Genomic DNA, 27,686 nt, shown 5'->3' on the forward strand with positions numbered 1-27,686 from the left:
TACTTTAGACATCTGTTTCTCCAATTAATAGATCAGTATTATAACTGTCAACACATTTGCTAAATACGTTCTCGATATAATTTCTGCAGTTATTATTTTCTGCTTAGCTCTATTTTTTACTTTAAAAAAACAAATCAAATACAGCTGTTTGCAGCTTTCAGGACTACAGATTCTTTTTTTGGGCGGTGGCAGGACATCCCACACTCAGAGCAATCCTTGGGATGCACTCAAAGATCTTGAGTGATTCCTAAGGGAAGAAGCAGGTAGGAACATCCCCCATATCCACACTGGGTCAGAATGCAGACTTAATATCTACAGTTGATGCTTGCAAACAGTCACTAGACTACAGTAGAAAGCTAATCAATTGACGAACATGCTTTGTGCTGTCCTTGTAAAAGTGCATGCGTGACCTCTGGAAACTGACTCTGATTCAGCTAGTCCTTTCCTGAGATGGTGTCACCATGACTAGTTATGACTAAATAGTTTCCAAATACAGTATTTTTAATAGATGGACCCTACAGGAGAGCAATGACAAAAACATTCATGGTTGACAGACACATTTCTAGTATGAAGCACACATTAGATTTTAACACTTAAATCCCAAAAGCAGCTCTGAGGTTATTTACCCTAATTAATCCACAGACTGGCTTTAATCAAAGCGCTCAGTCACACACACACGCACACGCATATACAAGTTTATATCTACTGTGTCTCCTGTCTGTGTGTCAGCTGTACAAGGTATGAGAGGAATGATAACGGGAAAAAATGGAGGAAAGATGAAAGAGAAAGGACCGTGTATTTCATCCTCTGGGAGTGCATTTCAGCTAGTCTAGTCTTAGGAAGGATAAGAGAACGGGAGAGAGGAGAAAATGATGACGAGTTGGTGGATTCAGGGAGTCAACTTGGTGTCCTCAATCCAGCTAAATCCCCTATACCCTTATGTCTGCCTTAATAGCTACAAACGCATCATCCTGCGCTGACCATAGAAATACTCTCATACAGTGTGCTGTGCTCATAATCATTTGTTCACGCATTAGCTATTGTCTGTTAGTTTAGATCAGTGAACAATGTGCTATATGTACTTCACTGTGCAGCTTCATTTTGCTGTCAGGTAACTCTTCAACAGGCTGTGATGTTGTTTAGAATAAATGCAGAATGGTGCAGACAGAGTGCCCTGTGGAGACTCTATAAAGAGCAGTATTAATTGTGGAGATGTTGCAACATTAATGATAAAATAAATGATAAAAATAGCAGCCTGGAAGCTGATGCTCGGACTAGATTGCTGGACTGGATGTGATTTACCCCCCATGTCTGTCCTTTGCATGATTCACTGGGATAAATGAAATTTGTGTTTCATGCAAATTAATTGACCAAATCCTAGGAATTATCTGCAAATATCATTAAAACCTAATGGCTCTCCTTGCTGAGTAGCTAGATGAAACTGTCTGATTTGAACCCAAAAGTGCCACCAAGAGTTCTCATTAATGCTTTTCATTGCAGCCTCCATAATGAAGGAAGATGGGGAACAGAATATCAAGGCCTTGTTGGATTAAAAAACAAAAAACCCCCGACTCACACACAAATGAATGCAAGGCTGATTCACACCCTGATAATGTAATTAGGTGTAGGTACGTCTGTACTCGACAAATTAACACTGCAGACTGAATCATAAGAGGACCCTGCATAATACTTGGGGTTGAAATGACAAAATATTGGTTGCAAGGTTTTTTTCTGTATTAAAATAAGGTGATCCTGCAACAGTGGCTCAACCTTACCATTATGTTTTTATGTAATAATATAATAAAGTTCAGTGTCACAGCCTAAGCAGCTAAAGCAACCATTTGTGCTGTGGTGGAGATGCAGAGGCTTTTCTAAGATTTGCAATATTTTGTCCTTTGGAAAAATAACCCGATGAACAATAAAGTTCTCAGCAGCTAAATATAATCCATTCCATCTCTGTTGTAGACCTATGTCTTTCAACTTGTGGCCTTCATTCGTGTAAGTGTTTCTGGCATTTTGAATTGTTCAGGGTTTTTTTTTCTCTACCCCTGAAGTAGGTGAAGATTTTTTTATGAATATCTACTCTTTATCTTTATTTTCTTCTTTTTATTATTTTTTCATTCTTCTTCTTTTAAGGTCGTAGTTCTTTTGTACTTTTTGAAACTTTAGAATTTTTAGAATTAAATCAAAGTGCAACTGTGAATTACTCTAGGGCCCTCTCTTTTCCAAAGGGCATTATTAATGGGAGAGGATCAAATTGCCTCTGAATGGAGCTGAATAGACTTGTAACCTGTCAGTGCAAGGGAGCATATGAAATACCACTGAGTAATAGAAAAATGTAAATAGACATTTTGACAGAGCAAATGAACAACGAGCTTTCAGATTCCTCTGGTTTACAGCTGCACTTTCAATCATAAACCAAATCTGACCTCTTAGTACACTCACTAACAATATTAGAATCAATATCCATTCTTACTGACGAGCAGTAGCTTTAACAATTATGTTTAATTAATTAAAAAAAAATCAGGAACAGTAACTCTAAACAAAGGGTTCACCAATGGTCCCGGGTCAGTTCTTGGGCAAGTTGATTGGCCATTTGTTGGCCTGTTGGGACCATTGACAGTGTTCTTAGATATCAAGTACAGCTGAAGCAAAGTGGCTAAAATGAACACTAAATAACAAGTAGTCTTTTCACATTAAAATGCCAATAAAAGTCCTTCATCAGTCCAGTTGTTGCGACAATTTAAATGTCAAGAAAGGTGTGTAGATTTTCAGTCATCTACCTCATGGTGATTTAAGGAGCTTGGAAAGAAAAGCAACAGGACATCTGTAAGTTGCTTGAAGACGTTTCAGATCACATCCAAGAACCTTCTTTACAAGTTGTTAGCCAAATAGTGTCTGGTTACATCCAATGGTAATGATCCATTTTGTAACATGGTGTGACCAAAAGGACCCAAAACGAGTGACTGAGCGCATAAACTCATCAGGAAAGATGTTAAGAGAGGTCAAGACCAAAAGCTGTTTTCTCATATACAGTGGAACCCCGACTTACGAAATTAATTCGTTCCCGAGGGTCTTTCGTAAGTCGAAAATTTTCGTAAGTCGAAGCACCTATCACGCTTTTTGAGTGAACGATAGGCTATAGGCTAATTGCTAACTGCAGCAACAATACGTCGTTCAAGTGGAACAGCGAAGCGCAAGTACAAAAGCCAAGAGGTTGTCACATGATTCGGAAGGCATTGTGGGCATTCTGGGCATTCTGGGCTCAGCCAATCAGAGCCAGCGGATTTCGTTACAGGGGCATTTTGCCGTAACACGGGCAGAAATATTGCCGTTAAGTGCCTTCGTAACTTGAATTTTTCGTTAAATGGGGTATTTGTAAGTCAGGGTTCCACTGTACTTGTATAGGATTAGAAGTCTTTTTGCAGCCACAGCTTTTGCTGTTTGGCACACTTCAGATGGGGTGGAAGATTAAGATTTTAACTCTATTTTTCCACCCTGGAAGTTATATCTATGTCTTATATTGCGTATATGCTGACATTCTCTCTCTTTCTCTTTCCAGCAGCGATATCTGTAGCATGCAGCTGTGAGTCTAAAGTCCAGTACTTATTTTAACCAACAATTTGTAACATTTTCAACCAAACAACAATTGTTTGACAGATTTAAGTTACTAATACAAAAATTACAAATGGGATATAAAGATGAATGACTTAAAATACTTTTTGTCATTCAGTAAAAATGTGGCATTAAAACTACAGTGGGAGAAATGATTTTTTAGTTTTAACTTGCCTCAACACATCTAAGGAATAAATTAACTGCAGTATGCGCTGATTTCATAGGTAACTTCACAACGTCAAATGCACCCATTTTAACGAGACTGTTCATCTTCATAAAGTTGATTCATCTGAAGACATAGACAAAAAATTATATATCACAAACAATACGAGGTCATAATAAAAGAGCATTCCAGCTGATGTTGGAAATTATTTGGCCACCGACTCACACCCCAGTGCGGCCTCAAATGCTTTGCCATGATATCTTTAGAAAACAATATATCATTGAGTAATGGTAAAAGTTTCACTGTGATTTTTTTAACCTGGTCATAATATATTAATAAAACTCAGAAAAACAGTAATATCTGTCTTTATTGAGCAGCAGCTGCCTTCACAGTCACAGAAAGTGTCTTAGTCTTTGAGGACAGAGATAACAGTAACTTTAAACACATGATCAGAGATTTACTTTTTGCCTGTCAGTGTTTTGTGGGGTTATAGCAAAGGTGTGTGTGGGAAGAGAACTGGTGGGATGAGTTTTTATTCTAATACTGAGTACTGCTGTCTTTAATACTAGCACACACCCTGTGTAGAATTAATTTATTGTAAAGGGAACTCAGATTTCATCTCAATTTATCAACTGTTATCTTTTCTGAGATGAAGTAAACATGTTTCGAGCTGAATGCCAGCTTGGTCTTGGAGAGGAAAGACTGCTGCAAATCTGCTGTATTATGCCTCATGTCGATCACCAGTGTGAAAACATGGCCAGTCTCCTCGGCCTCTGTCTCACTCTGTGACTCATGTTGCTTATCCTTTTGTCACTGATCTCAGTCTGTGTCCCGTTAACCATTGATCTCAGCTGTTTTCTCATGTTTGATCATTTCCTCTCTGCTTTTCAGCCTCTTGCTCCTCTTGCCCTCAGCACTCACGCACAGACATACAAACACACACATCCACTGTGTCCACTCTCAGGCTCTTAAGTATTTCCTGTCGGACACACACTCATCTGCAAGCCTGCACATTTTCTCCCTCCCTTTCTTCTTCACACACAGCTGATGCTGACATGCTGGCTTTTCGACTTGTACACCATTCAGTTACGCACACGCGCCCGTGGTGGGCGGACAAAAGGAGCAGGGTAGAGAAAAAGTAGTTAAGAAGCAGAGTGCATCAAGCCAGAGAGAAAGGGTCAGAGCAGGGGAGAGAGGCACGAAATAGAGGTGCAGTGAAGGTATGGAGAGGTTTTCAAGGGATAGATGTGAATTGTTAGCTGAATAAATGTAGGGGGTGAAGAAGGCAAATGCAGATAGACACAAACATGAAGTACAGTATAATCTTCAAATAGACAACTACTTAAATCTATATAACTTTTTAGACCTCACTCTGAAATGCCTATTGTGCTTATTTTCACTATTTTAGGAACACAGTTTCTCATGAATGTGCAAAATGGGTGTGAATGACATTTCAAGCTGATAATTGGGTGTCGATGTTTACATATGCTGGCTCCACTGGATTGTAACCATGGCAGCATGAAAAGCCCAGACATGTCCAAAGATCCCAGCGAGGATGAGTGTTTGTCAGCATTTCTGTGTTTGTACTTTCTGACTTGTATGTTTCAGGGTTGCCTTTCTGATACACAGGTATGCTGAAATCGATTGTGTGTGAATAGAGCCAGCAGTCATGTTTCCATATGTGCTGTGATATGTTCAGGTGACAGATCCAGAAACTAGACATTACAGCCATTTGGAGCTATTGAAAGTTACAATTTCTTTTCAAGAAATTGTAAAGGTTTTCTTAAGCTGAAAACTGCACCTAGCTTCTTTGCCTTAAAAACAGCAATGATTCTCTTATACCAACAAGGTATACCAACTGCTTTTTTCACAGTATGAGATTAGGTCATTCCAACGCAGTTACAGGAGAGCTTGCAGGAGCAGGACCATAACATCTAGTGCAGTAATCTTGTGCATCTTGAGATTAGTTCATACACAGGCAGTTGATTTTCTAATGCTTTATCTTGAGTTGCTCTTTTGCAGGGCAGGCTCCATGCAGATGAACTTATTTAACAGCTGAAAGTGAGCCAGGTTCAGTTAAATTCTTGTAAATGGGAGATTCTGGTTTGAATCCCGCCAGTCGAATCCTCTAGTGCACTTGTCGCACTGTTACTGCACAATCAGAAAATGCGGTTCTACTTTAACTTCTACCTTTTTTTTTCGGACCACAAGGCGCACTGCATTGTCGATGAACGGGTCTGTTTTCATATATAAGGTGCACCGGATTAAAAGGCGAAACAAAACAGTCAGATAAGTCAAACTTTACTCAACTCATTCTTCTTGCTTCCTCCACTTCCGTACCATTGATTCATTAATGTTGAGTTCTCTCGCAGCTGCTCTATTCCCATGTTTTTGCAGTACATTAATGACTAACCTTGTATTGTGGATGGATTACCTCGCGAAATTGATATCCTGTTATCTTTTTGTGTAGGCGCTGTGGCTTAGTTGGTTAAAGTGCCTGTCTAGTAAACAGGAGATCCTGGGTTCGAATCCCAGCAGTGCCTTTTGTTCCAACTCGGCTACACTTGTTTAATAATATTTGTTCCCTTTCCTTTGCTATTTAGTACCAAGTAATTTAAGACACTTGCACACTCTTGGACAATTTAAGACACTTAATTAAAGACACCAGCAGATACTGTGTCTGTTTTGGTCAAAGAAGGAAATCCTGCACTCATTGTCAGCACAGATACTCCTCACATCCTTACCAACAATTTCAGCAGTGCAGTGTTGTGGCAGCGCATATGCATCATGATAAAGTACAACCAGTTATACTTGTTTGTGCTTGTACTGTTGTTTGCCCGTAAGCTTAGCCCCTGCTATGGAAAAAACAGAGGAACACGCATGAGGTCCACATACATCTCATGGGTACTGATAGATGATTCTTAAAATGTATTTATTTTTTTACTCTATGATGACTCTCCCATTCCTTTTCATCAGAACATTTGAGCCATTGCCTTAAGGCTGATGCATGAAGCATGCAAGAATGTCACTCAATGTGTGTAACCATAGACCTATGCAATGTGATACAAACACCCTGAATACCATTAATTCCACCTATGTTAAACTTGGCTATCAATTGAGATTATATACTAATATATTTAATTATCACAGAAGCCCTAGAGCCCAAAACATGGCCATTAGGACAGCCTTCTAAGGAGTGGCCCTGTTGTTTAAAAAGGACATCTTTGATATGAATCCAGCAGTGCTTCTTTTTATATTTGTATTTATGAGAACTATACTTTTTCCTTCTTTAACATGTAGCATGAAATGATTGTAGTTTAGTTTAGACAGTTGTTTTTATGAGTGAAGTGAAAGCACTGTGGTTTCTTGAGTGTGCTTTGCCTTAAAGGCAGGAAAGATTTTTCAAGGTATAATTAACAAGTTTGTCAAGGTATTCAAACGTGGTTGTTGAGCAACTAGCAGGAGCATGCCTCTGTGACCTCTGTAACATCTAATGCAAGAAATCTGTCTGATGTTTCACTTGAAAGCACATGTGCTTTGCTATTTCGTTGATTTGCTTAGTTGACAATTTTAAAACATGTGCCCCGTGTGAGGCTCGAACTCACGACCTTCAGATTATGAGACTGACGCGCTGCCTACTGCGCCAACGAGGCCTGTGTGCTGCAAAAGCGTGTGTCCCTTTCAGAGAGCGGACACTAAACCCACATGTGGCCTGTTTGGGGGAGTGTGCGTGTCGTATTTCAGGGACAAGCACGGGACGGGGTTAAACAGTAAACACATGCTCCAGCCTCTTGCAGCAGATCAGTGATAAATGGCAGTGGTGCAGGTTTACTACAGTCTCTTATTTAAAAGAAATTTGCTAAGCAGCCTGTGCTTGGAAACCAGACTGGATATAGCAGCTTTAACACAGAAATGATGCCTGGGGAAAGGTTTGACATGAAACACTACCCTATTTGTTTGGGCTGTAATTATCATACAGGCCATTGGTGGTAATTATGCTGTCTACTCTTACAGTGTTGTCTTCCCCTCTGTGTCTTCTTCCACCGTTCCTCTTTCCTGGTGGTATTTACTTTAGCTGTTAACAGTCTGTTGTCTTGATCGGATTTAAGACAGCATTGGTTTGGTGACTTGAAGTTAAAATATATTGTACAATAATAAGAAGTGTGGTTGTAATTATTCCAGCAATGTCAACATGGGATACATACTGGGACTGAATGTACCCTGCCCTGCTTTATCTGATGATACAAAGCAAAAAGCCTCGAGCCATTGCGTTTTCAAAACTAGGGTATAATGGTGCTCATTTCTCAAAGCCATGTTAAATTAACATTGAGCTACAGCAGTGCTGCTCCGAAGGTATCTTGAGTGGGTGTGAGCACCAGCTTGTAATGCCTATAATGGAGTCAGTATACGTCTTCTTCCAGATACAGATTATTTCTGGTAGTAGTTTATATTGTGTCATGTTTTCATGCCCCCCTCGTCCCACCCCACCCCCCAACTTTAACTGAGGCTCATATTTCTGCCAATCTGCTATTTGTTGTTTCACACAAAGAATAATTTGTGCAAAAGTCCTTGTCCAATAAAGCCTGAGCAAGTTACCCAAGTGTGATCAAGTGTGCTTCTGCATGGGCCACAGAGCTCTGAATATCTGCATGTGAATGAACTAAAGGTTAATGCTAATGATTAGGTTATTCTTGACACCTAAACACAATACCCTCATTAACATGTGAGAATAACTCTTATCCACACTAGTGTTTTTTTCCAAAGAGTCTCCATCCACATTAGCAACCCAGAGCAGGAGGAAAATGCCTGCAGTCTTTTCTCTTAGGTGGCTTACATCAAAATTAAAGTTATTTATTTCTGCTAATACAAGTCTTTAATAGCAAAATAAAATTCATGTGATCATCATTTCAGTCATAACCTTTGGAATAGCTAAAAATGTGTGCTAGTAGAATTGATTCATGGCTTTTTTCTGGTCTGACCTGAACTTCTTTTGAAAAAAACGTTGAATGGCATTCCTGCTTAGCCTCCATGCCTCTCTTGAGCTCTCTCAGGGTTGGGTGGCATTGGCAGCAACTGACCAATCATAATCATTAATAAGTGTACGGGAAGCAGAGTGCCTGATTTAGAAAAGATCATCCTACGATGTTAAGGTTAAACTAACTTTGGCATTGTGGCGCTGAGGCTTAGTTGGTTAAAGCGCCTGTCTAGTAAACAGGAGATCCTGGGTTCGAATCCCAGCAGTGCCTTTTGATGCACTTTTTGGTTTAATAATATTTTTTTGACTCTGCTAGACCTTTTTGCTATTAGCGCCAACTAATATAAGACACTTTTTTCCAATATGGAGCTATTGTGCGGTAATAACTGTTTTTTAACAGCTCCAGTAACCATCCACAGAAACCCCCTTGCAAGTTTCTAAGAAGTAAATCACAGTGAAAAATGTGATGAGATTTGTAAAAAGCTTTAAAAGTGGTATTGAGTTAGTTAGCTGGGCTCACATCTGATGAACTATGCATTTAACTCGAGAATGCATGTTACGCACGCATAGTGAGATATATATAAAAATATTTAGATACAATCAACTGTACGTGATGCTTTGTCCATTCACATTCATGGCCAAAATATGTATCTGTTTGTGTAATCACATATGTAATGTTATGTTTTTAGTTCTGCATAATATTGGGCTGTGATAAGAGCTTTCACTGTATCTTCACTTCCAGGATGTTGTTGACTCACATCAACAGGGCGAGGGGAAAGGTCATACGAGTTTTTGCTTTGTGTGGGTCATAAATTCAGAAGGTATTTTTAGAAAGAACTGTTGAGAAATAAAGAGAGAGTGGTAATTCCATCCTTGCATAATGTTGTGGTCACCAAGCTCTCCCCTGGCATACTCAGTGGGATTGCAGCATTTGTGCTTTCTCATCATAATGAACACACAGTACACAAACTGTCACTGAAAATAAACATCAGGTCTGTCTTTTCTGCCTCCTGTGTAACAAAGCAATAGGTCTTGGTGCTTTTGATGATGATTTATTTGCTATCTGTATTCCTACATGTTATCTGTTGTGATATATACATTATGAATCTATCTGTTGTTTCATTTATCATTTCAGTAAATTTCTTTTTTTCATTTTTTCTTTTTGCAGGAGCTATAGTCTGAAGAAAGGACAACTGGAGCGGGACTATGCACAGGTAGGTCTGGCTGGACTGTCGCTAAATATGGGAACTCATACATTAAAACAAGAACTATATACTGTTTAAATATCTTCAGCTTCTCCATCTTCTCAATCACCTCTGGACCAAATTCATTGTTCACAGCGCGTCATCCTTTACTATATCCTTTAATATAAAAATGCTATGATATTCAAAGAGGATGTCCTTACTTCTCAGTCACAGAGGGTTTGAGACTGGTTGGCAACCCCCTCCCAAACTCCAGTTACTCTGGAAAAATGTGTATTACCTGATCAATTGTTGATTGGTTTTTGGAAGTTTGCTAGCTGTCGTTGGGTAAACTTGATCACAAAGGGGGTGCTACACCAAAAAACAGCTTGTGATTGCTTTAATTGCTAGCAGATTCTCAAAAGCACCTTTAGAAAATGGAAAGTGTCCACTTGAAACTTGAAAGAACTGCGACAAAGCAGAATCCCAGAGTGTTTCCCTGCTACAGCTCACAACTGGCGCAGCTTGGTAGCAACCAAAGTAAAAGCAGGGAGGTTTTAAGTGCACCACTTTAAAACATATAAGTGTACGTATCCCAGAATAAGGTACATACAAGTTTACGGTCTTACATTAGTTTGTTATTTACATATTTCCATACACAATTTTGGTTTGTACAGAAACCCAAAATCATTTTATCATCCTAAGTTTAAAGCAAACCACTGATTCAGCCAAAACTGATGGGCTGGGGAAGGCTGTTCCAAAGTGTAGGTGCTACAGAAGCCTCTAGATTTAAAATAGGAGCAGGGAGCAGTCTCTAGAGACCAGCCAGGCTGACTGCTGGAATAAGGTGTCAGCATTGTTGCTGTATATGCAGGAGACTTGCAATGTAGGGCTTTATATGTAACAAATAGTTTTAAAATGAATTCCAAGTTTCCCTGGATGGCAATAAGGGCAAGATGTTTGTTAGATAAAAGAAACAAGACTGTAAGCCCAAAGATGGAGAAAAATAACACCAAGACTCTGAACATATGATGTGATGTTGCTAGTGAGAGGGCTAAAGTAAAGACCAGTCCCCATAGAGAAGCAGAACTGGAACACAAGAGCCTCAGTTTTACTAGGACAGAGGAATTTTGAAGACATCCAATCACTGATAGCAGTGAAACATTCACTGAGGTAGCAGAGCCTTTTGTTGGATTAACAGAAAAATACAGGTAAGCAATGCTCTCAAGATGATTCAGGATTAATATAGTATGCAATGAAAACATAATTCGTCCAAGGATTGAGCTTTGAGGGATCCCGCAGAACAGAGGAGCTGATGAAGACTTTTAGTTATTGTTATGGATTCTGAAGTGTCTCTCAGATAAGCGTGATGAAATCCTTTTCAATAATTTGTCAACTAGAAAGGCACGATGTGTGGAGTCAAAGGCTGCAGATCAGTTGAGCAGAACTAAAATAGTCCCATTTATCTGAGCACATAGAACGTCTCTAGTAATAATAACGCAGTTCCAGGGGCTGTGAGTCAAATATTGCACCTCAACCAGCTGACGGAGTGGATGAGTGACAGCTTTGTCAAGAATTATTGTTACTTCGATCTTTTATCTTGCTCTCACTTCAGTTGCATCTTGATTTTCTAATTTTGACCTCTTTGGTAGTAGAAGTACTGTGCTGTCTGTGTTGAGGCCTTGCATGTGTAATTTAATTTTCGTCCAGGGCTTTATCTCTAATAAATTGAGATAATAAAATGTAATTTAATATATTATATATTGTAGTTTAATTAATACTCTAATAAGCATTGACTAACCTTAAGTAAATGACATCTATGCCACTGTTTGCAGAGGGTCTGTGCTAGTGAAAACTATAGATTTATACTTAAAAGATTTCCCAGTTAAAAAACAAAATAATATAAAAAGAAGTGAAAGGATGTGCATACTGCATTGGCAGCCTGCTTAAGTTAAGAGCTTTCCAAAGTGAGCCTTTCAGATTTCTTTTTGATTCATTCTTCAGATGATTAAAAACTCACACATGTGCTGCAGGCCACATTTGGTTTCACTTCCCTTGTTCCTGTGTAGTTATTGGCAAGCGTTTCGCTGTTTATTTCCCCAATTTCTTTTGTATATTCTTTCTCTTCTGTTTCCTGTTTGATAAAAAGCTGCAGTTCTTATAAGACGGAAAAAGGTTGCTACACGTAATTAAGCATGGCATCCACTCAGTAACATACGTGATCTCCACTTGCAGCTTGCAGTGAATTCACCGAAAGCAGTTGTTTGCATGATTTTCACATGGGTGCAGTCACCCGTCACAGAGTGCTTTGTACTATAAAACTGGCAGTTTAAAGACCCCCTGAAGTCCAATCTGATGGTGATTTGCTGTCTCGCTTGCACCTCTGTTCATGAAAATGGCTTCAATTGCCTTCTTTAATAGGTTGGCTTTCAATATGAGAACTCCTTTATCCAAACTGAGACATGCCCGGTCTTTTAGATTATACACAAATGTCTTTTCAAAGCTCTTTTTCTTACTGAAGCCAGTTTGACTAAAGTACTCATTCAGTAACACTTGATGAATAGTTTGATTATAATAGACAATTTTATAAGAAACCTGGCACATTTTGAAGTGCTATTTAAAGGTACTATTAGGTGCGGCATTGAGACTGATTCTCATTGTGAAGGAATAGACATTTTAAGCAAAAGCACCATTCAGATTCATTGGGAATCATTCTTTGATGATCCCACCCTCCCGCAACCACTCTCACATAACAGTGGTTAGGTGCAGGAGAGTTTGCATTGGTCCTCATTTTCATTTCTTGTGTTCCACACTGGACTTTTGTACGACTGTAGTAGTTTTTGGCTCAGCATTTTTCTCCTTTTCACGTCACAACACATTTTACCAACATCTGGTAGTCAGTGAGGCTTTCTTCTTCTATTTTTGTACTTTAATTGTGGCCTGCAAACAGCTGATAGGTGCATTACCTCAACTTCTGACAGTAGTAGTAATATTGAAACACTCCAGAGCTGCTTTTTTTCACACCACTGTCATTTTAAACGTGGCTGAGCTGCTTACATACCATGAAATTATTTTCATCCACGAGACAGCCACTTTGTAGTGTACTGCTGATTTGTTGGGACACATGAAAAAAACAAAATACATTTCCCAGTAGAAGGCTGAGTCAGCATACTTGTGATACTGAGCGTTAGTTAAGTTGTGTCTAAGAAGAAGCCAAGCAGCGCTTCCAGCCAAGACTGTGAGACTGTCTGATTTCCATTGTATTTGATGTTGCTCTGCATAAGCTCCCATGACATTTACACACACACATCCATACAGTCACTGAGAAATGTTCTCAGCTAAAAAAAAATCCTCCTAGAGCTTATTAAAAACCATTCTAGTACATAACCCGGCTTGCTCTTAAGCACATATTAACATACAGATACGCCTCCTCGCAGCTGTCCATACAACCAACCCTTGTTTTGCAGCACCAGTATCCTCACCATGCATATACATGGACTGAGGATGGCAGGAGAGAGAAGGAAAAGAGGAAAGTGCTTGTTTGTGTGTGTTAGAGGATGAGTGTCTTTATTTGCATGCGGTTTGAATGATTAAGTGAGCGTTTCCTGTGGTCAACCCCTCCTCCCCCTGCTTTCAGACGCTCATTACATCCCTCCCTCTATCTAGCTTTCCCTGTCTCTCACTATTCTCCCTCAGCGCTGTCTTTTTCACCTTAGAAATAGAGGTTGCCTAGCAACAGCCCCCTGACTTAGTAGGACAATAGATTCCCTCCTAATTGTAGGTGTGTGTTTGTGGAGGAATGTCAGAGTGTCCTGTTTCTTTTTTCTTTTTCTTTTTTTAATATAAATGTATGATGAATGGCAAATAGATGTTGTTTCAAGATCAAATAAGCAAACAGGACACCCCCCACCCCACACAGCCACCCCCTTTTTTCCTCTCACAATAGGATTTTACTACGCACGTAAGGTTTGGCTCTCGTCTGTCTCTCTGCCAGACACTCAGGTAGCCGACCCCTGGTGGTGAGTCAGGAAAATAAAGCCAATCAGCCTGAGGAATAACGGACATGACCCCTTAACAGAATAGCTAAAGAAAAAAGTTGAGAGCTGGGAGATGTAGGAGGACAACAGAGCGAGAAGGAAAGTGAAAATGCTGTCGTTTAACCTTTGTCCTTTCAATGTGTCAAACCAGACATCCCCCCGCCCTCTGCGCAGGAGTCAGCCACAATTACCAGCCGTCCATCAAAAGCTCCATGTTTTCTGAGTGTGCGGGTTAGCATGTAAGGGTTAGCTGTTTGTCCCTTATTCTCCCTCCCACGATCAGCATTACTGGAATAGTTTTAGGCTGGGGTCATACTTCACTGTACTGCCCAAAAAGGCATGGCTTCTGTGCTGCTCTGTATCTGCTGTGCTTTACTGTTACTTGTGCTAAATCAGCATTAATGTTATTGGTTATTATTGATTTATGTTGTGTTCTCTGACAAAAAAAAATATAATTAAAAAATAAAAAATAAAAAATTAAAAAGCATACATGAGTTCTTAGGTTCAATTCAGTTTTATTCATACAGCGTCAAATCACAACAACAGTCGCCTCAAGGCACTTTATATTGTAAGATAAAAACCCTACAATAATACAGAAAAAACCCTAATAATCAGATGACCCCCTATGAGCAAGCACCTGCAGCAGAACCAGATTCAGTGTAAACATCAGATCTGAATATTGTAAATAAACTGAAACTAGTGCTTTTGCATTTTATTTTCCACCTTTTTTCTTTTTCCTTCTTCACTGTTTCACCTCTATATAGTGCTCTCACAAAGTCTTCGAACTGTATGTAACAGGATCTCATGCACACATCCATTATACTGTAGCTGTCTTGTTAATCATGCATTTATTTCTAATGTGTCTGATATTAGATATTGTTATACTATTTCATTTGCATTGATTTCAAGGTTAATAGAAGTCTAAGGAAAAAGGAGAGACTGCGATGAAGAAAGTGACAGCTTCTCTTTTATCTCCCTGTTCTCTCACATTCTTACACTGTCCTGTTTGGTGCTTCTATTCAATTTAGCCTCCACTCACTGTTCCCTTACTTTACTGTAGCTAACCCTGCACACACATAAACAAGAAACAGAGAGCTTCGGGGGCAGATGAGTGAAGACTGGATGAGACGAGAGAGGAAATCAAGTATATTGATCTTGGAAGTAGTTAAGAAAGTGAGGGCGGGCTGAAAAGGCAGAGATGCAAAGACAGGCAGAAATCAGATAGAGACAGAGGGAGAGAAGGCAGCTAGAGAATGGGCAAAAGTGAGAGAGACGCAAACAGGAGAAAACAAGTGAGAGGAACAGAGGGAGTAAACACAGGGCAGAAGTATCAAGGTCAATTGTGTTTAGCAGGACTGCAGCCGACAGAAGAGTAATAAACTAAACAAAGAAATTGTGAAGGGATGAGTGAAGCATAGAAACTGGTAGTCACTTATAGATTATAACTTTAACATCTGCTCTTACTGGGTGACATCACTTCCTCTTTCCGCAGTCGCTCAAGCGTAATCATGAGTTATTTCTGAGAGTTTAAAGCCCTCCGGACAAATTTTGGGTGCGACCGTGAATATTTCAGATAAAGTACAGTCATCATTCCTACCAGTGAGTAACGGTTGTGTCATCACACTTTGTCCTGTAATCAGTACCTCTTTCACACAGCCACTCTGGACATTGTTGGGAGGGAGGGTGTGGTGGTTCGGGGGGAATTCACGCTATTATGAGTCAGCTAAATATGTCAGAGTATGGGGTGCATGCTACCTGCTAGCATTATTATTAGACAAACATCATAAAAAGCTAGTTTGTGATGCTTGTTTTTGCAGCATATGGAATCATTTTAACATCCTCATTTTACTCTGAAATGATAACAGCAGACTCAGAGCTCATATTCATCTGATTTCCAGACACTCTTCACCAAATAAAACTTTAACAATCAGTCATTCACCACAAGAGCTATTGAGTGATAAAGATAATGGGATTGAGGAAGAAAAAAAGACCAGTTATCATCATGATATCATTTTTCTCTAGAGATGAGAGAGAGATGTAGCAGGATGTGCATTGTTTAATAAAATGATTACTAGCCCAAACATATTGAAATATGCTAATTCGTATGTGTTTGCATTCAAAGCCTTGTGTTTTAAGCTGTGATTTACAAACTCATGCAGAGTTTAAACTCAGCAATACTGGTACAGTATTTACTTGGTATCAGATCGATACTAAGTAAATAAATATAGCACAGCACTAGTCTACAGCTCTAAAAACAGGAGTGTTCTCAAAACACACTTATCAAAAATAATTGATCAGTCCTGCAAGGCTATTGGTGTATTGTCTTACTTCTTGTCAAAGTAACACAGGCGACTGTCAAACTTCAAACAGTTGCAAATAATCTGACCCTAACAATACAGCCTGTGTGGTAGTTCTGTGTAGCCCAGGGCAGGTGATCATGCGTCAGCTGCATTCTGGGTACAGGAAGAGCTGTGTTTGATTTAGGTGCTGGATGAGTAGAGCTTTCAGGATACGTATCGCAGGGCGACCTCTCGCTAGCTGTGGCTGTTATCTGCTCTTTTCTCACACCGGCACAAATCGCTGCACCTGAACATCACACGAGCTGGCTGGTTAAATAGAGTTTAATGTCCAGTTGGGTGAGTCCTTCACCTTTTCACATGCCCTACATGGGGTTTATAATAAAAAGTGTAATTACTGGATGTTAGCGAGGCCTAATCATATGCCTAAAATACGCAGAACTTAGCCTTTCTCCTTCTTCCTTCAATTTTCCTTTGTTTCTCAACGATTTGTTACTCTCTCTCAGACACACACACACACACACACACACACACACACACACACACACACACACACACATACACTCACACACACAGGATATCCTCCAGTCTGGGTACCCTGTTTTGCCACTCTGATCACAAAAACAGGATATATGTATGTTTATGTGTGTGTGTGTGTGTGTGTGTGTGTGTGTGTGTGTGTGTGTGTGTGTGTGTGTGTGTGTGAATAAGGCACACACACATAAAGACACACTACTAAAAGGAGCAGTTCTACCTCACCAAGACCACACAGGGAGGGCAGAGGAGTTGCTATGGCAACATGCTGTTCAGGTGGTTGTCAGGTGATGACAGCAGAGAAAAGAGGATGGAGGGATGAGATGTCCTGTAGAAAATGAATATAAGGAAGCTGGAGAGAGTGAGAGAGAGAGAATGAGAAAAAATGGAAAGGAACAAAGCATACTGCATGAAAATAGAGAGGAAGGGGGGGGGGGAAGAGAGGCTGTAGCAAGAGCAGTTGGAATAAAAAGATGAGCCAGGAGTAACTGAAGAGCATCCTCCTAATAGGCCAAGAGCACCTTAGGTAAAATGTATCAGTCAGTGTCCTTCTCACCATTCAGTCATTGCTCTTACTCTGATAACAGCTCTGTAGGCCGATCTAAGAGGCTCCAAGTTGTGTGCTGGCATAAAAAAAAAGGTTTGGAGCAAGGATGTGCAGGTGGTCAATGTCTAATAGTGAAATGGCTACTCCTGCTACTTTATGTTTTGGCTTGCTTTCAAAGGCACTCTCACCTTTAAATAAAGGGTAAGTTCAGATTAGTTTAAGTGTGAATTTGCTCACAGGTTCATATTGAATGTAAGAATGTCCTGTTCTTACCTAAGTGATGGGTTGTCTTCATTCTGAAGACAGCTGGAGGTCAAAATGTAGTTTAATAGCTTTATTGAGGGTTCTATGGCATAACATCCTCTATCTCCTAGCTGTTACAGTGCAGTGCAAAGAATTTCTTCACTAGGAACAGACCACAGATCAAGTCAGAAATCAGGAGCTCTTAAAGTTGTTATGAATGCACATATGGAAAAGAAATACAAACAATTTTTTTAAAAAAATATTTAGAATCCCATCTGGTAGTACAATGTTTCTCTCTGTTACTTTTCCATATGGGTGGCCTCAGTGTGGAGTGGATTAAGAGCTAGCTGCAGTAGCAGAGAGATGTGATACTGTAACAAGAGATCATACAAGAATGAAAAAGGAAGTGTTACAAGAATGAAAAAGGAAGAGAGGTTCAAATGCAGCCTGTCTTCACTGCGCTGGACAGATGGATAATCCTCATGTGAAGTGGGCGTGAATGCTAGTTTGTTGGTATTGGAAAGTTCTGCAGATGAGTGTCTAATCAGACTGTTTGAGCAGTTTAGTGTTCAGAGGGATTTCTTTGAGGCCTCAGGCAGCAGTCGGTGACCACCGGTTGCTATGTGAAAATGAATATTACCTGACCAGCTGTGAAGGGTTCTGGTAATCGTCGGTGTGAAATCAATTGCTAAAGCCTTAACCACGAAGGCCTAGAGACTGGTAAGTGACTTCCTGGTAACCAGTTGGGGACTGGTTTCTGGAGGTTGCCGTCACTAGTGTGAAATCTGTTGCAAAAGGCAATTAGGCTGAACCAAAAACCTAATTGCAATTAGTAGTTAGCAGATTCCCAAGCTTGTCCATAGTTTGCATGAAGGTGTTGACTTATCTGCAAATACTTGCAAACTACTTGCCACAGTGAAACTGTGAAAAGTGCAACACAAACCAGAAATGGAGAATGTTGGCTTCAAAGTAAAAGTGCCATCCAGATCCACTCCAGCCTGTTGGTAAGAGTGAGAAAAAGAGAGCGAGGATGACTGTTCTTGATCTTTATGTGTTCATGACACGAGGTTGCTGATGCCAGTAATCTTGCCCATTTGTTTATTTTGTTTTTGCTGTTTCTTTATCCTTCCTTTATTTGTGCAAAATAAAGGCACAAATAGATAATAAAACTAAACCTGGACTCTCTTTATTAATCTACTCACTGCAGGTCATGTAAAATACTACAAAACATGCTTAGTTCACTCCAGTTGAGACATTTAGGAGATAATGCTGTTTTTTTCTTTTGTCTTCATAAAAGAGTTATTCTCCCTTTCTTTATGAGGTTTTTAGACAGTGGATGCCAGGGGTCACTAGGCCACAGTCTCCCCCAGGACACAAGCTTGTGTGTCAGCTGGAGGGAAACAAATATCTGGTCCAGGGAACTAGAGAAAGAACTGTTCTTTGATGGCCTCAGTCACCATCTGTGAAAGGTGAAAAAAAAGCAAGATGAGAAAGAGAGATACAAGGTAATTCTGTTGAGTATGTTATAATGGGAGAGACAAAAGTAAAAGAGAGCTCAATAGCATGGTATTAGAAAAAAAGAGCACAGAAGGGATGTGTATATGTGTAAATGCAATTGGGTGTAAGGGGAGGCATGGAGGGGGGGCAATAGTTAGATTTAAAAATAGGCCTTTGAGAATCATAATGTAAGTGATGAAGGTTGAAGCATGGAGAGAGAGGGAAGTGTTGGTGATTTAGGATAACAAGGAGGAGATTTGTAAAGAGGAATGATATCAGATTTACATGCAGATCTGAAAGCTTGATAAAAAAGATAAAGGGAAGAAGGTGGCTTTGAGGAATGGAGTATTTACCTTGAAACTCAAACTGTCTTGACTGGATTTTAGTAGGGATTCTTTTATTAAGGCTACCCATCCCTACGTACGTAAACACAGGGACACGAGGACAGAGCGTTTGTGAGTCACTGCTACTGACACAGTGACCCAGTCTGGAAGATGTAGGTTACCCTTTCTTGCAGCCCTCGGGTTTCTCGGGAACTGACTCGGATTTACTGACACAAAGCTGGTCTATTGTTTTGTGCACTGATACCCAAAATAAACTGTGAAACATCCACTGTACAGAAATTAAAATCCAACCGCCCATCTTCACCATACGTTCCTTTTTCTTGCATAATGATAACAGTGAATGCATTTTCTGTCAAGCTGCAGATTTGAATGTATTTTTTTCGCTATGAATTCCAAATATTAGACACTTTCTCTCATCTGAATGACTGGGTGCAAGTGAGCTGACTCAGTGCAGTTCACAAACTTGCTCCGATTGTAATTCATTTTATTCTAACAGTCTGCATGTTTCCAATAACATCAAAAGCATCTTCTCCGGGGATTTGGCAGGGATTCATTAATCAGACAATAGGAGCTAGATGGTCCTTAATTGTTCCCAGCTCCTCATTTTTGTGCTCTTGTGCTTTCAGGCTCTGCAGAAGTTAGCGAGTCAGTACCTAAAGAGAGACTGGCCTGGAATCAACCCTGATGACCAGAGAACAGACTATAGGTAGGTTTGTGTGTGTGCATATGACACAGAAAAATGCACATATTACATAAAATTAGGAGCTGGAAGCTACTTTGTCTTCTTGCATCATCTACAAATTTATTTCAGCTGCAGTGCTCACATGAAGGCTGAAATTATACTGTGCTGGAGTCGTTCAATATTCTAGAAAAAAATCGTCATGGTCTACAGCACAGTTATGAGTCATTATTTACTGTAACAGAGGCACTGAAATAGAAGACTTCAAGTTGGATCTAAGTTAGTGTGACAAACAGAAATAATGCATCGCGACACAAATTTTCTCCCCTTGTGGTTCCCTGCTCACACAGTTTTTTTAAAACCCACATTTTAAAAAACGTGTCCAATATCCAAGCAAATGGATATTGGATTAAATAAATAATCCAGCTGCAGAAACTTTCCAGCATTCAGTGCTTTTTCTCTCCTACTAGGAATGTGTATGCAGTGTGGAGGTCCTATTTAGAAGGTACAGTCCAGGTGAGCCAGTCCAGGCTCAATGTATGTGACAATTACAAGAGTCAAGTATCAGAGCCCGCTAAGACTGTTAGACTGTACAAGGAGCAGCAGCTTAAAAAGGTGAGTTGGTCATTTTTTTCCTGAAGCAGTATTTGTTCTCTGTCGCTGCTGCATCTTTCCAATGTGCTTGCTCAGAGTTAACTTCATGTTGTTCTGCTTGTTCTTCAAACATATGCCTGTTGTCTTTTTCCCTTTTCACAGACAATAGATCAGCTGAGCGGCATTCAAGCAGAGCTGCAGGAGTCAGTGAAGGAGTTGGCCAAAGCTAAGAAAAAATACTACGACTGCGAGCAGGTTGCCCACGCTATACGAGAGAAGGCCGACATCGAGGCAAAGTAAGTCTGCCGCAGCACTGTGCATGTGTGTGTGTGTAGGGCTTTTCAGGTAGTTGCCAAGTCAGTTTTAGTGAGGGGATCTGGTGTCCCTGTTATGCTGTGGAGGGCACATACTTGCCTGGCACAAGTTGGGTCCACTTGCAAATCAATACAAAGCTGTTCTAATTTTTTATTGTCTTTGATTTTGAGCGGTGCAGTTACCAGATTTAGATGAAATCGGTTGCAAAGAGGATGCTGCACCAAAAACCTCTTTGTGATTGCTTTGATTGCTTGAGGGTTGTGTTTTGTTTGTATTGAAGACACTGATTTGTCAATTCATCTTATTGATGTGAACAACAGATTTCAACCGACTATTACTTTGATGGTTACCATTCAGTTCAATTCAGTTGTATTTATCTAGCACCAAATCACAGCAACAGTTGCCTCAAGGTGCTTTATATTGTAAGGTAAAGACCCTACAATTATATAAAGAAAACATTCATACAGTATATTGCCAAAAGTATTCACTCCTCTGCCTTCATATGCATATGAACTGGAGTGACATCCCATTCTTAACCCATAGGGTTTAATATGATGTCGGCCCACCCTCTGCATTTATAACAGCTTCAGCTCTTCTGGGAAGGCTTTCCACAAGGTTTAAGAGTGTGTTTATGGGAACCTTTATCCAATCTTCCAGAAGCACATTTATGAGGTCAGAAACTGATGTTGGATGAGAAGGGCTGGCCCGCAGTCTCCACTCATAATTCATCCTAAAGTTGTTCTGGCGAGTTGAGATGAGGACTCTGTGCAGGCCATTCAAGTTCTTCCACACCAAACTCACTCATCCATGTCTTTATGGACCTTGCTTTGTGCACTGGTGCGCAGTCATGTTGGAACAGGAAGGGTTCATCACTTCATGGCTCAGTTGCTGTCATTTCCAGTCGCTTCCACTTTGTTATAATACCACTAACAGTTTACTGTGGAATATGTAGTAGCGAGGAAATTTCAGTGCTAGGCTTACTGCACAGGTTGTGTCCTATCACGGTACCACTCTGGAATTCACTGAGCTCCTGAGAGCGACTCATTCGTTCACAAATATTAGTAGAAGCAGTCTGCATGCCTAGATGCTTGATATTATACACCTGTGGCCATGGAAGTAACTGGAACACCTGAATTCATTGATTTGGGTGAGTGAGGGAATACTTTTAGCAATATAGCGTAGATTGTGCCACACTTTTTAGCTTTAGTTCATTTCTGTGCAACCTACAGGTGACTGCAGCAAACTGATGGCAACCAAAGACATTGCAAGATTTTCGGTGTAGCACTGTATACCTCTTTGAGACCCATTTCACCTATTTACTGCCTGTGGGTCACTGAATGATGTTTAGGCCTGTGTGAATAAAGCTCAAGAGAACGCTTTACACAACCGTGTATCACAACACCAAAATGAGAGAAGAGTCCTCCTAAATATCAAGTCACACCCAAAGTCTACTGGTGGTAAATCCTGTCTCCCTACACTTGTCTTACTTAGAAACTTTATGTTGGATTTTTCTTTAATTTACCACACTTCTTGGTAAATATATAAAAATGGTGTGACTGAACAGATGGTCTCCATGGTGAGGGAGAATGCAATCAAGAGAGTGAAGCTGGTTAACCTCATAAGGAGAATGTGTGTGTTTCTGTTTGGAGAGAGAGAGAGATAAAGAAAGGGAAAAACATTGTCATCGAGGATGAAAGAAGCAATCAGTCATAAACATACACAGGTGTTTGAAAGAGAGAGAAGAAATACAGATGAAAAGACATGAAAACAACAAGAGAGGAACAGTAAAGAATAGTGTGGAAACATTGACTGACTTTAGTTTTGATGAATCAGCTAACCACATCTGAATGATGTTAATTTGATATTATTAATTAATTTGAAGCATAGTTCCAGCAGATATATAGAGGGTAATGTTGATGTTGATTGAAAGCACTTTTTTTCCTGTAACCCTGGTGTCTGTCCTTTACTTTTTTATTACCTTCCAAGCTTAAGAGGCTTTCTGATTGAACAGCCACCTGACCTGTTTCTGCTCTAAGAATTCAACTCTTGAAGCTTTGCAGTCTCACAATTAGTTCCAGAGTTTGATCTGGAGCTGATGAGTGTTGTTTTCCTCCCATCCCTTGGTAGCAGTAGCTATGGTGACATTTTCACTTCATTGAATTCTCAGCCCTTGGTTTGCGCTCACATCGATTGGCCAATCTACTCTTTTCTGTTCTCTATCGCTCAGTAGAAAGTAGCAGCGACGGAAATAACTGTATCGCCTGTGTGCCATTGTTGGAGAGTATGCACATGCGTGTGTGTTTGAGAGGATAAAAATGGCGAGGCACAAGGAACACACAGGAAGAAATTGGTGTGAATGTTATTTTTAACAGCACTCGGGGTGTAAAGTAGGACTTAAGTAGAAGCATTTTACAGGTACTCTCGCGCGCGGGGAACTGGCAGAGAAAATTACACACTGAAGCATTTGCATCGGCGAGTGTTAGATTTAATCGAAATAAACATGCTTTTTTTAATGTTTTTGTGCTCATGCGCACGGATACACATGCCGGGAGGAGACAGGCTCTCTCTGTCATTGATATAAATGAGTGTCTGGATCAGGCTCACATTCATCACTGTCAAGTCTCGCTCTGCTCAGGCCAGGGTTCGTCTATGAAGTCTGGTCCGAATCAGAGGATGGAGATGTGGTAGAAATCCTTGGATCTTCCCTTCTGTCGTCTTTTACTTGACATGTTAAATTTAAAAATGTAAACACAAAAAAATGTGCAAGTTTGCACTGTTTAAAAAAAATAAAATAAAATTAGATACTTATTAATGTTTTGTTTTTTGTCTTTTTCAGGTCTAAACTGGGTCTTTTTCAGTCAAGAATTAGTTTACAGAAAGCAAGTGTAAAGGTAAGAACCTGAAACATAACAGCGGCTTGTTTAGGCAGGGCTTTCAGATGTATTACTTTGAACAATTATTTAAAAACAAGTAGTAACACTATATACATTTTTTCCGTCTGTTTTTTGAAGTTGAAAGCAAAAAGAAGTGACTGTAACTCAAAGGCGACACAGGCCAGGAATGACTACTTGTTAACGCTAGCTGCTGCCAATGCTCACCACGATCGCTACTACCATACAGATCTGCTGCACTGCATACAGGTAAATATAGAAAGATGAAAGAAAGGAAATGAATGAGGTAAGTGGTGTGAAAGTGAAAACACAAAGCCAACATTAAATTTGTAAAAACAAAAAAGCATAAGACTCGAGATTTTAATGCTATTGCAATATTTTGCTTTACTAGATCAAGTACTGACTTAAGAGCCTCCCTTGGATAATATCCGGAGGGATTTTTTTTTTTTTTTTTTTTGTACGGGAATGAGGAGGCATTTTTCTGGTTTCCCAATATAAATTGGGGAGCTTTGAATTTAAGTTCCGTTTTGGGAAAATGTGTTCCTTTCATGAGTCCACAAAGTCAGACTCTCATTCACTGTCAGTGAAATAGCTGGTAGGGAAATATCACACACGAAAAAGTGTTGATTTCACAGTTTTGAGTCTTCAAAGAAAGTCGCAGCGTTGTGCGGATTTACGATTTGAAAGGGGCTTATGTGAAGAAAAGTGAGCCATGCTAATGTCAACTTTAACCAAATCATTGGTGGGCAGGAAATTATCATTTTCAGCTAGTGGAATAACAAAAAAGGCATTCTTTTGTCTTTGGTCTTTTATTTTAAACTGCTAAGATGATTGAATACAAAAGGTGGTTAGTCCAGTCTTAATTGGACACAATATTATCTTGCTGAGCTGTTTCAATTGTGATACTGCTTTAATTATGATCTGTATGAAAGTACACACACAAAAATCCCAGTCTGTAATTCACTTACAGCCTAGCTACTCTGTTGTACAAACATGGGCTAACATGCTCACAGATACGACACATAAAGTAAAAATCTCGAAACATCATATGTTTCCTTATATTTTACTTCCAAAGAGCCAGAATTTCTTGGAATTTTTAAAGTGGTCTCGAGCAGTAGTTCTCCAGGATGTCTGAAGGTCTTTTTCAAGTTTCTCTGGCTGCTTTTTCACTCATTTTCAGTCCATTACTTTTACTTGACCATTTTCATGAAACATTCAAGCATAAAACAGCACCTAACTCAAGGGATGAAAAGAAACCAATTTTTACAATTTTTAAGCAATTTGTTACTAGTAGTGTGTTACAAAACATCATTTGTTCATTTTTGCTCTAACAAGTGATTTCCAGAGATCTATTAGATGAAAACTTGGCATATCTCAGCATGGTGTGCAGTGTGCATTGAAACAGTTTGAGGAAACTGAACAAGTGGAGGACAAAAGAAAAAGTGGCCGGCCTAAAAACTGCCTATAGCAGATGAACAGTATCTGAAAGTTATGTCTTAAAGAAATGTGAAAAAATCCAAACACAGGACCTGAGAGATGCATCTGACACTTCAATTGGTCTATTCTCTACTGTTCACTAAAGCCTCAAAAGAAGTGTCTCAGTAGAAAGGTTGGCTGTCAACAAACATTGTTTAGGAAGGGAGAAAAAGCTGAGATGTACCAAATTTCACAACAACTGGACTGAGAATCAGTGGTCCAGAGTGGAAAATGCACGACAGTGAGTGTCTACAGCCATCGGTAACACTGTCATGGTTTGAAGCTGCATTTCAGCCAGTGGTGTTGGGTGTCTTGTTAAAATTTGTGGAATTATGAAAATAGAAAAGCATAATGAGATTTTGACCCACTGTACAGTACTATCTGGAAAACGTCTGATTGACAATTGCTTAATTCTTCAGCATGAAAAATCCTCAGGCGTGACTGATTATGGTAGTTCTGTTATAGACACACATGTTGGTCTGTTTTACATCTGCAGCTTTATTGCTCTTGTTTTTCTCATTTGTCTGACCATCAGTTAAATGGTATGTACTCAGGATTTCAATAGTATTAAATAAAATTTAAGTTTATTTGTTTTTTCTTCTGTTTCTTGGCTTTTGAGTCCTTGTTTATTTCTTCTCCCATCTTCTTTTCTGTCTTCTCTCCTCACTCTCGCATGCTCTGCCTTAGGCATGCATGAGCATCTATACTACGAGGCCATTCTGAATAATAGATCCTTAGCTTCTTGTGACAGAAGGACAGGACTGCAGGGAAATATGCACATACACAAATATGCGCATGAAAACACACACAGAGAATGAGGGACATTGCTAGAAGGAAGCAAGCTGTCTGTCCTCCCTCTCCTTCCTGTGCTGATTCATTTGTGGTGTTTACCTGAAAATATCAGCACTCGTGAATGTATGAGTTCTCTCTGCAGTTCAAGGAAGGCGTGAAATCTTTTCCATGAACGCTGTATGCTTTTGGGGCCTTTTCATCTCCATGTTCCACAGATATTGTAGTTATCCCATGAAATGTTTGAGATTAAATGAGTTATAGTGGTAAGAATCGGCTTTCTTCCTTCGTAGGTCATCTGAGAAAAGAAAATGATTAAGTGTGAAATAGATGACTGAAGGATAATAGAATAGTTTCTCTGGGGATGATAGGTGAGGAGACTTGTAATTGATAGCCTTGTTTAGATCAAATCTTCCCTTCATAAATACTGACTGTACTGAGAGTTGTAGTGAGGCTGCGGTAATAACTTAAATCTTATAGGTGAGCGCTGCCGTCCTTGTCAATGCGACAGCTGTAGTGAAAGGGCAGAGGAAGAACCGACTGCTCAACGTCTCCCTCTGCTGTCAGCAGTATATGCTGTTATTAATGTCCGTCTTTAAAGTTGCCGGCTAGACATTGACACGCACAACCACACACCCTCACACTTGCACCTCTGCTGCCCCGTCTGCTCCCCTGTGCTGCCCTTATTGTTCCAACTGATGCAGTCATTCAACCCAAACACAGACACACACACATAAACACACATCCACTGGCCATGGTATAGGGACGGACGGGGCTTTTTCTGGAAGCTGACTCACTTCATTTCAACACTACCGTAAATGGATGAAAAAAGGAGGGGAGGAAGAGAAGAAAGGGGGAGGAGGAAATGACCAGAATGATGAGGGAACATTTAGAGAGAAGTCAGCCAGCAACCCACCCTTAATGACATAATGTCCTTGTCAATATCCCATTGTTTTTGAGGCTGTGTTGTGTGTGAATGCTGTGGGTTGTGGGTTTTATGTTGTTTTTTTAAATGTGTTTGTCTGTATAAGAAGGAGACAGACGTAGGTGTTAGCTGGAGGCTGCAGACTTGGCCTAAATGATCCGCTGGTTAGAATAGTGTGTGCACGTTTCTGAGACTTTGGCACTTTGGCCAGAGGAGTGCGTGTATGTGTGTGTCTCTGAGCATTTGATCACTGATGTCTGTGTGTGTGTGTGTGTGTGTGTGTGTGTGTGTCTGCCTTCTCTGTGTTTTGTTGAATTGGAATCTGAACCCCTTCACCTTCCTCTGCAGCTGTGAGAACACCATCCAAAGAACACACTCACATACTCACTCACACACACACACACTCGTGTCCCATAAACACATTTTTTTCAGTTAGTCTCTCTTTTTTGCTCTCACCCACTAATACCTTTTATACCTTTTCAAAATGCTCTCCCTTCCCCTCTTCTTCCTCTCCTCCTCCCCTCCGTTAGCCCCGCTCTCTGTCTGTTTGGCAGCGTTGCCTACAGCTTGGCAGCAGTATCCCG

At 40.0% G+C, this 27,686-nt stretch overlaps 1 protein-coding gene and 3 non-coding genes across 5 annotated transcripts in view; 3 read left to right on the forward strand and 1 right to left on the reverse strand.

Moving 5' to 3' along the window:
- Positions 1-27,686, forward strand: part of LOC134641000 (F-BAR and double SH3 domains protein 2-like) — a 65,566-nt gene that overhangs the window by 8,186 nt on the left and 29,694 nt on the right. For both annotated transcript variants that reach the window (XM_063493155.1, XM_063493156.1), the window contains exons 3-8: positions 9,922-9,967; positions 20,060-20,139; positions 20,583-20,727; positions 20,869-21,002; positions 23,858-23,912; positions 24,033-24,161. In XM_063493155.1, coding sequence (XP_063349225.1) covers positions 9,922-9,967; positions 20,060-20,139; positions 20,583-20,727; positions 20,869-21,002; positions 23,858-23,912; positions 24,033-24,161 — 589 coding nt within the window. The remainder of the gene's footprint in view (positions 1-9,921; positions 9,968-20,059; positions 20,140-20,582; positions 20,728-20,868; positions 21,003-23,857; positions 23,913-24,032; positions 24,162-27,686) is intronic.
- trnat-agu (transfer RNA threonine (anticodon AGU)) lies at positions 6,248-6,321 on the forward strand. The gene has a single exon. It is a non-coding gene; the product is annotated as a tRNA-Thr (tRNA).
- Positions 7,359-7,431, reverse strand: trnam-cau (transfer RNA methionine (anticodon CAU)). The gene has a single exon. It is a non-coding gene; the product is annotated as a tRNA-Met (tRNA).
- On the forward strand, positions 8,951-9,024 carry trnat-agu (transfer RNA threonine (anticodon AGU)). The gene has a single exon. It is a non-coding gene; the product is annotated as a tRNA-Thr (tRNA).

The sequence above is a fragment of the Pelmatolapia mariae genome, linkage group LG14 (genome assembly GCF_036321145.2).
Source record: "Pelmatolapia mariae isolate MD_Pm_ZW linkage group LG14, Pm_UMD_F_2, whole genome shotgun sequence".
NCBI lineage: Eukaryota > Metazoa > Chordata > Actinopteri > Cichliformes > Cichlidae > Pelmatolapia > Pelmatolapia mariae.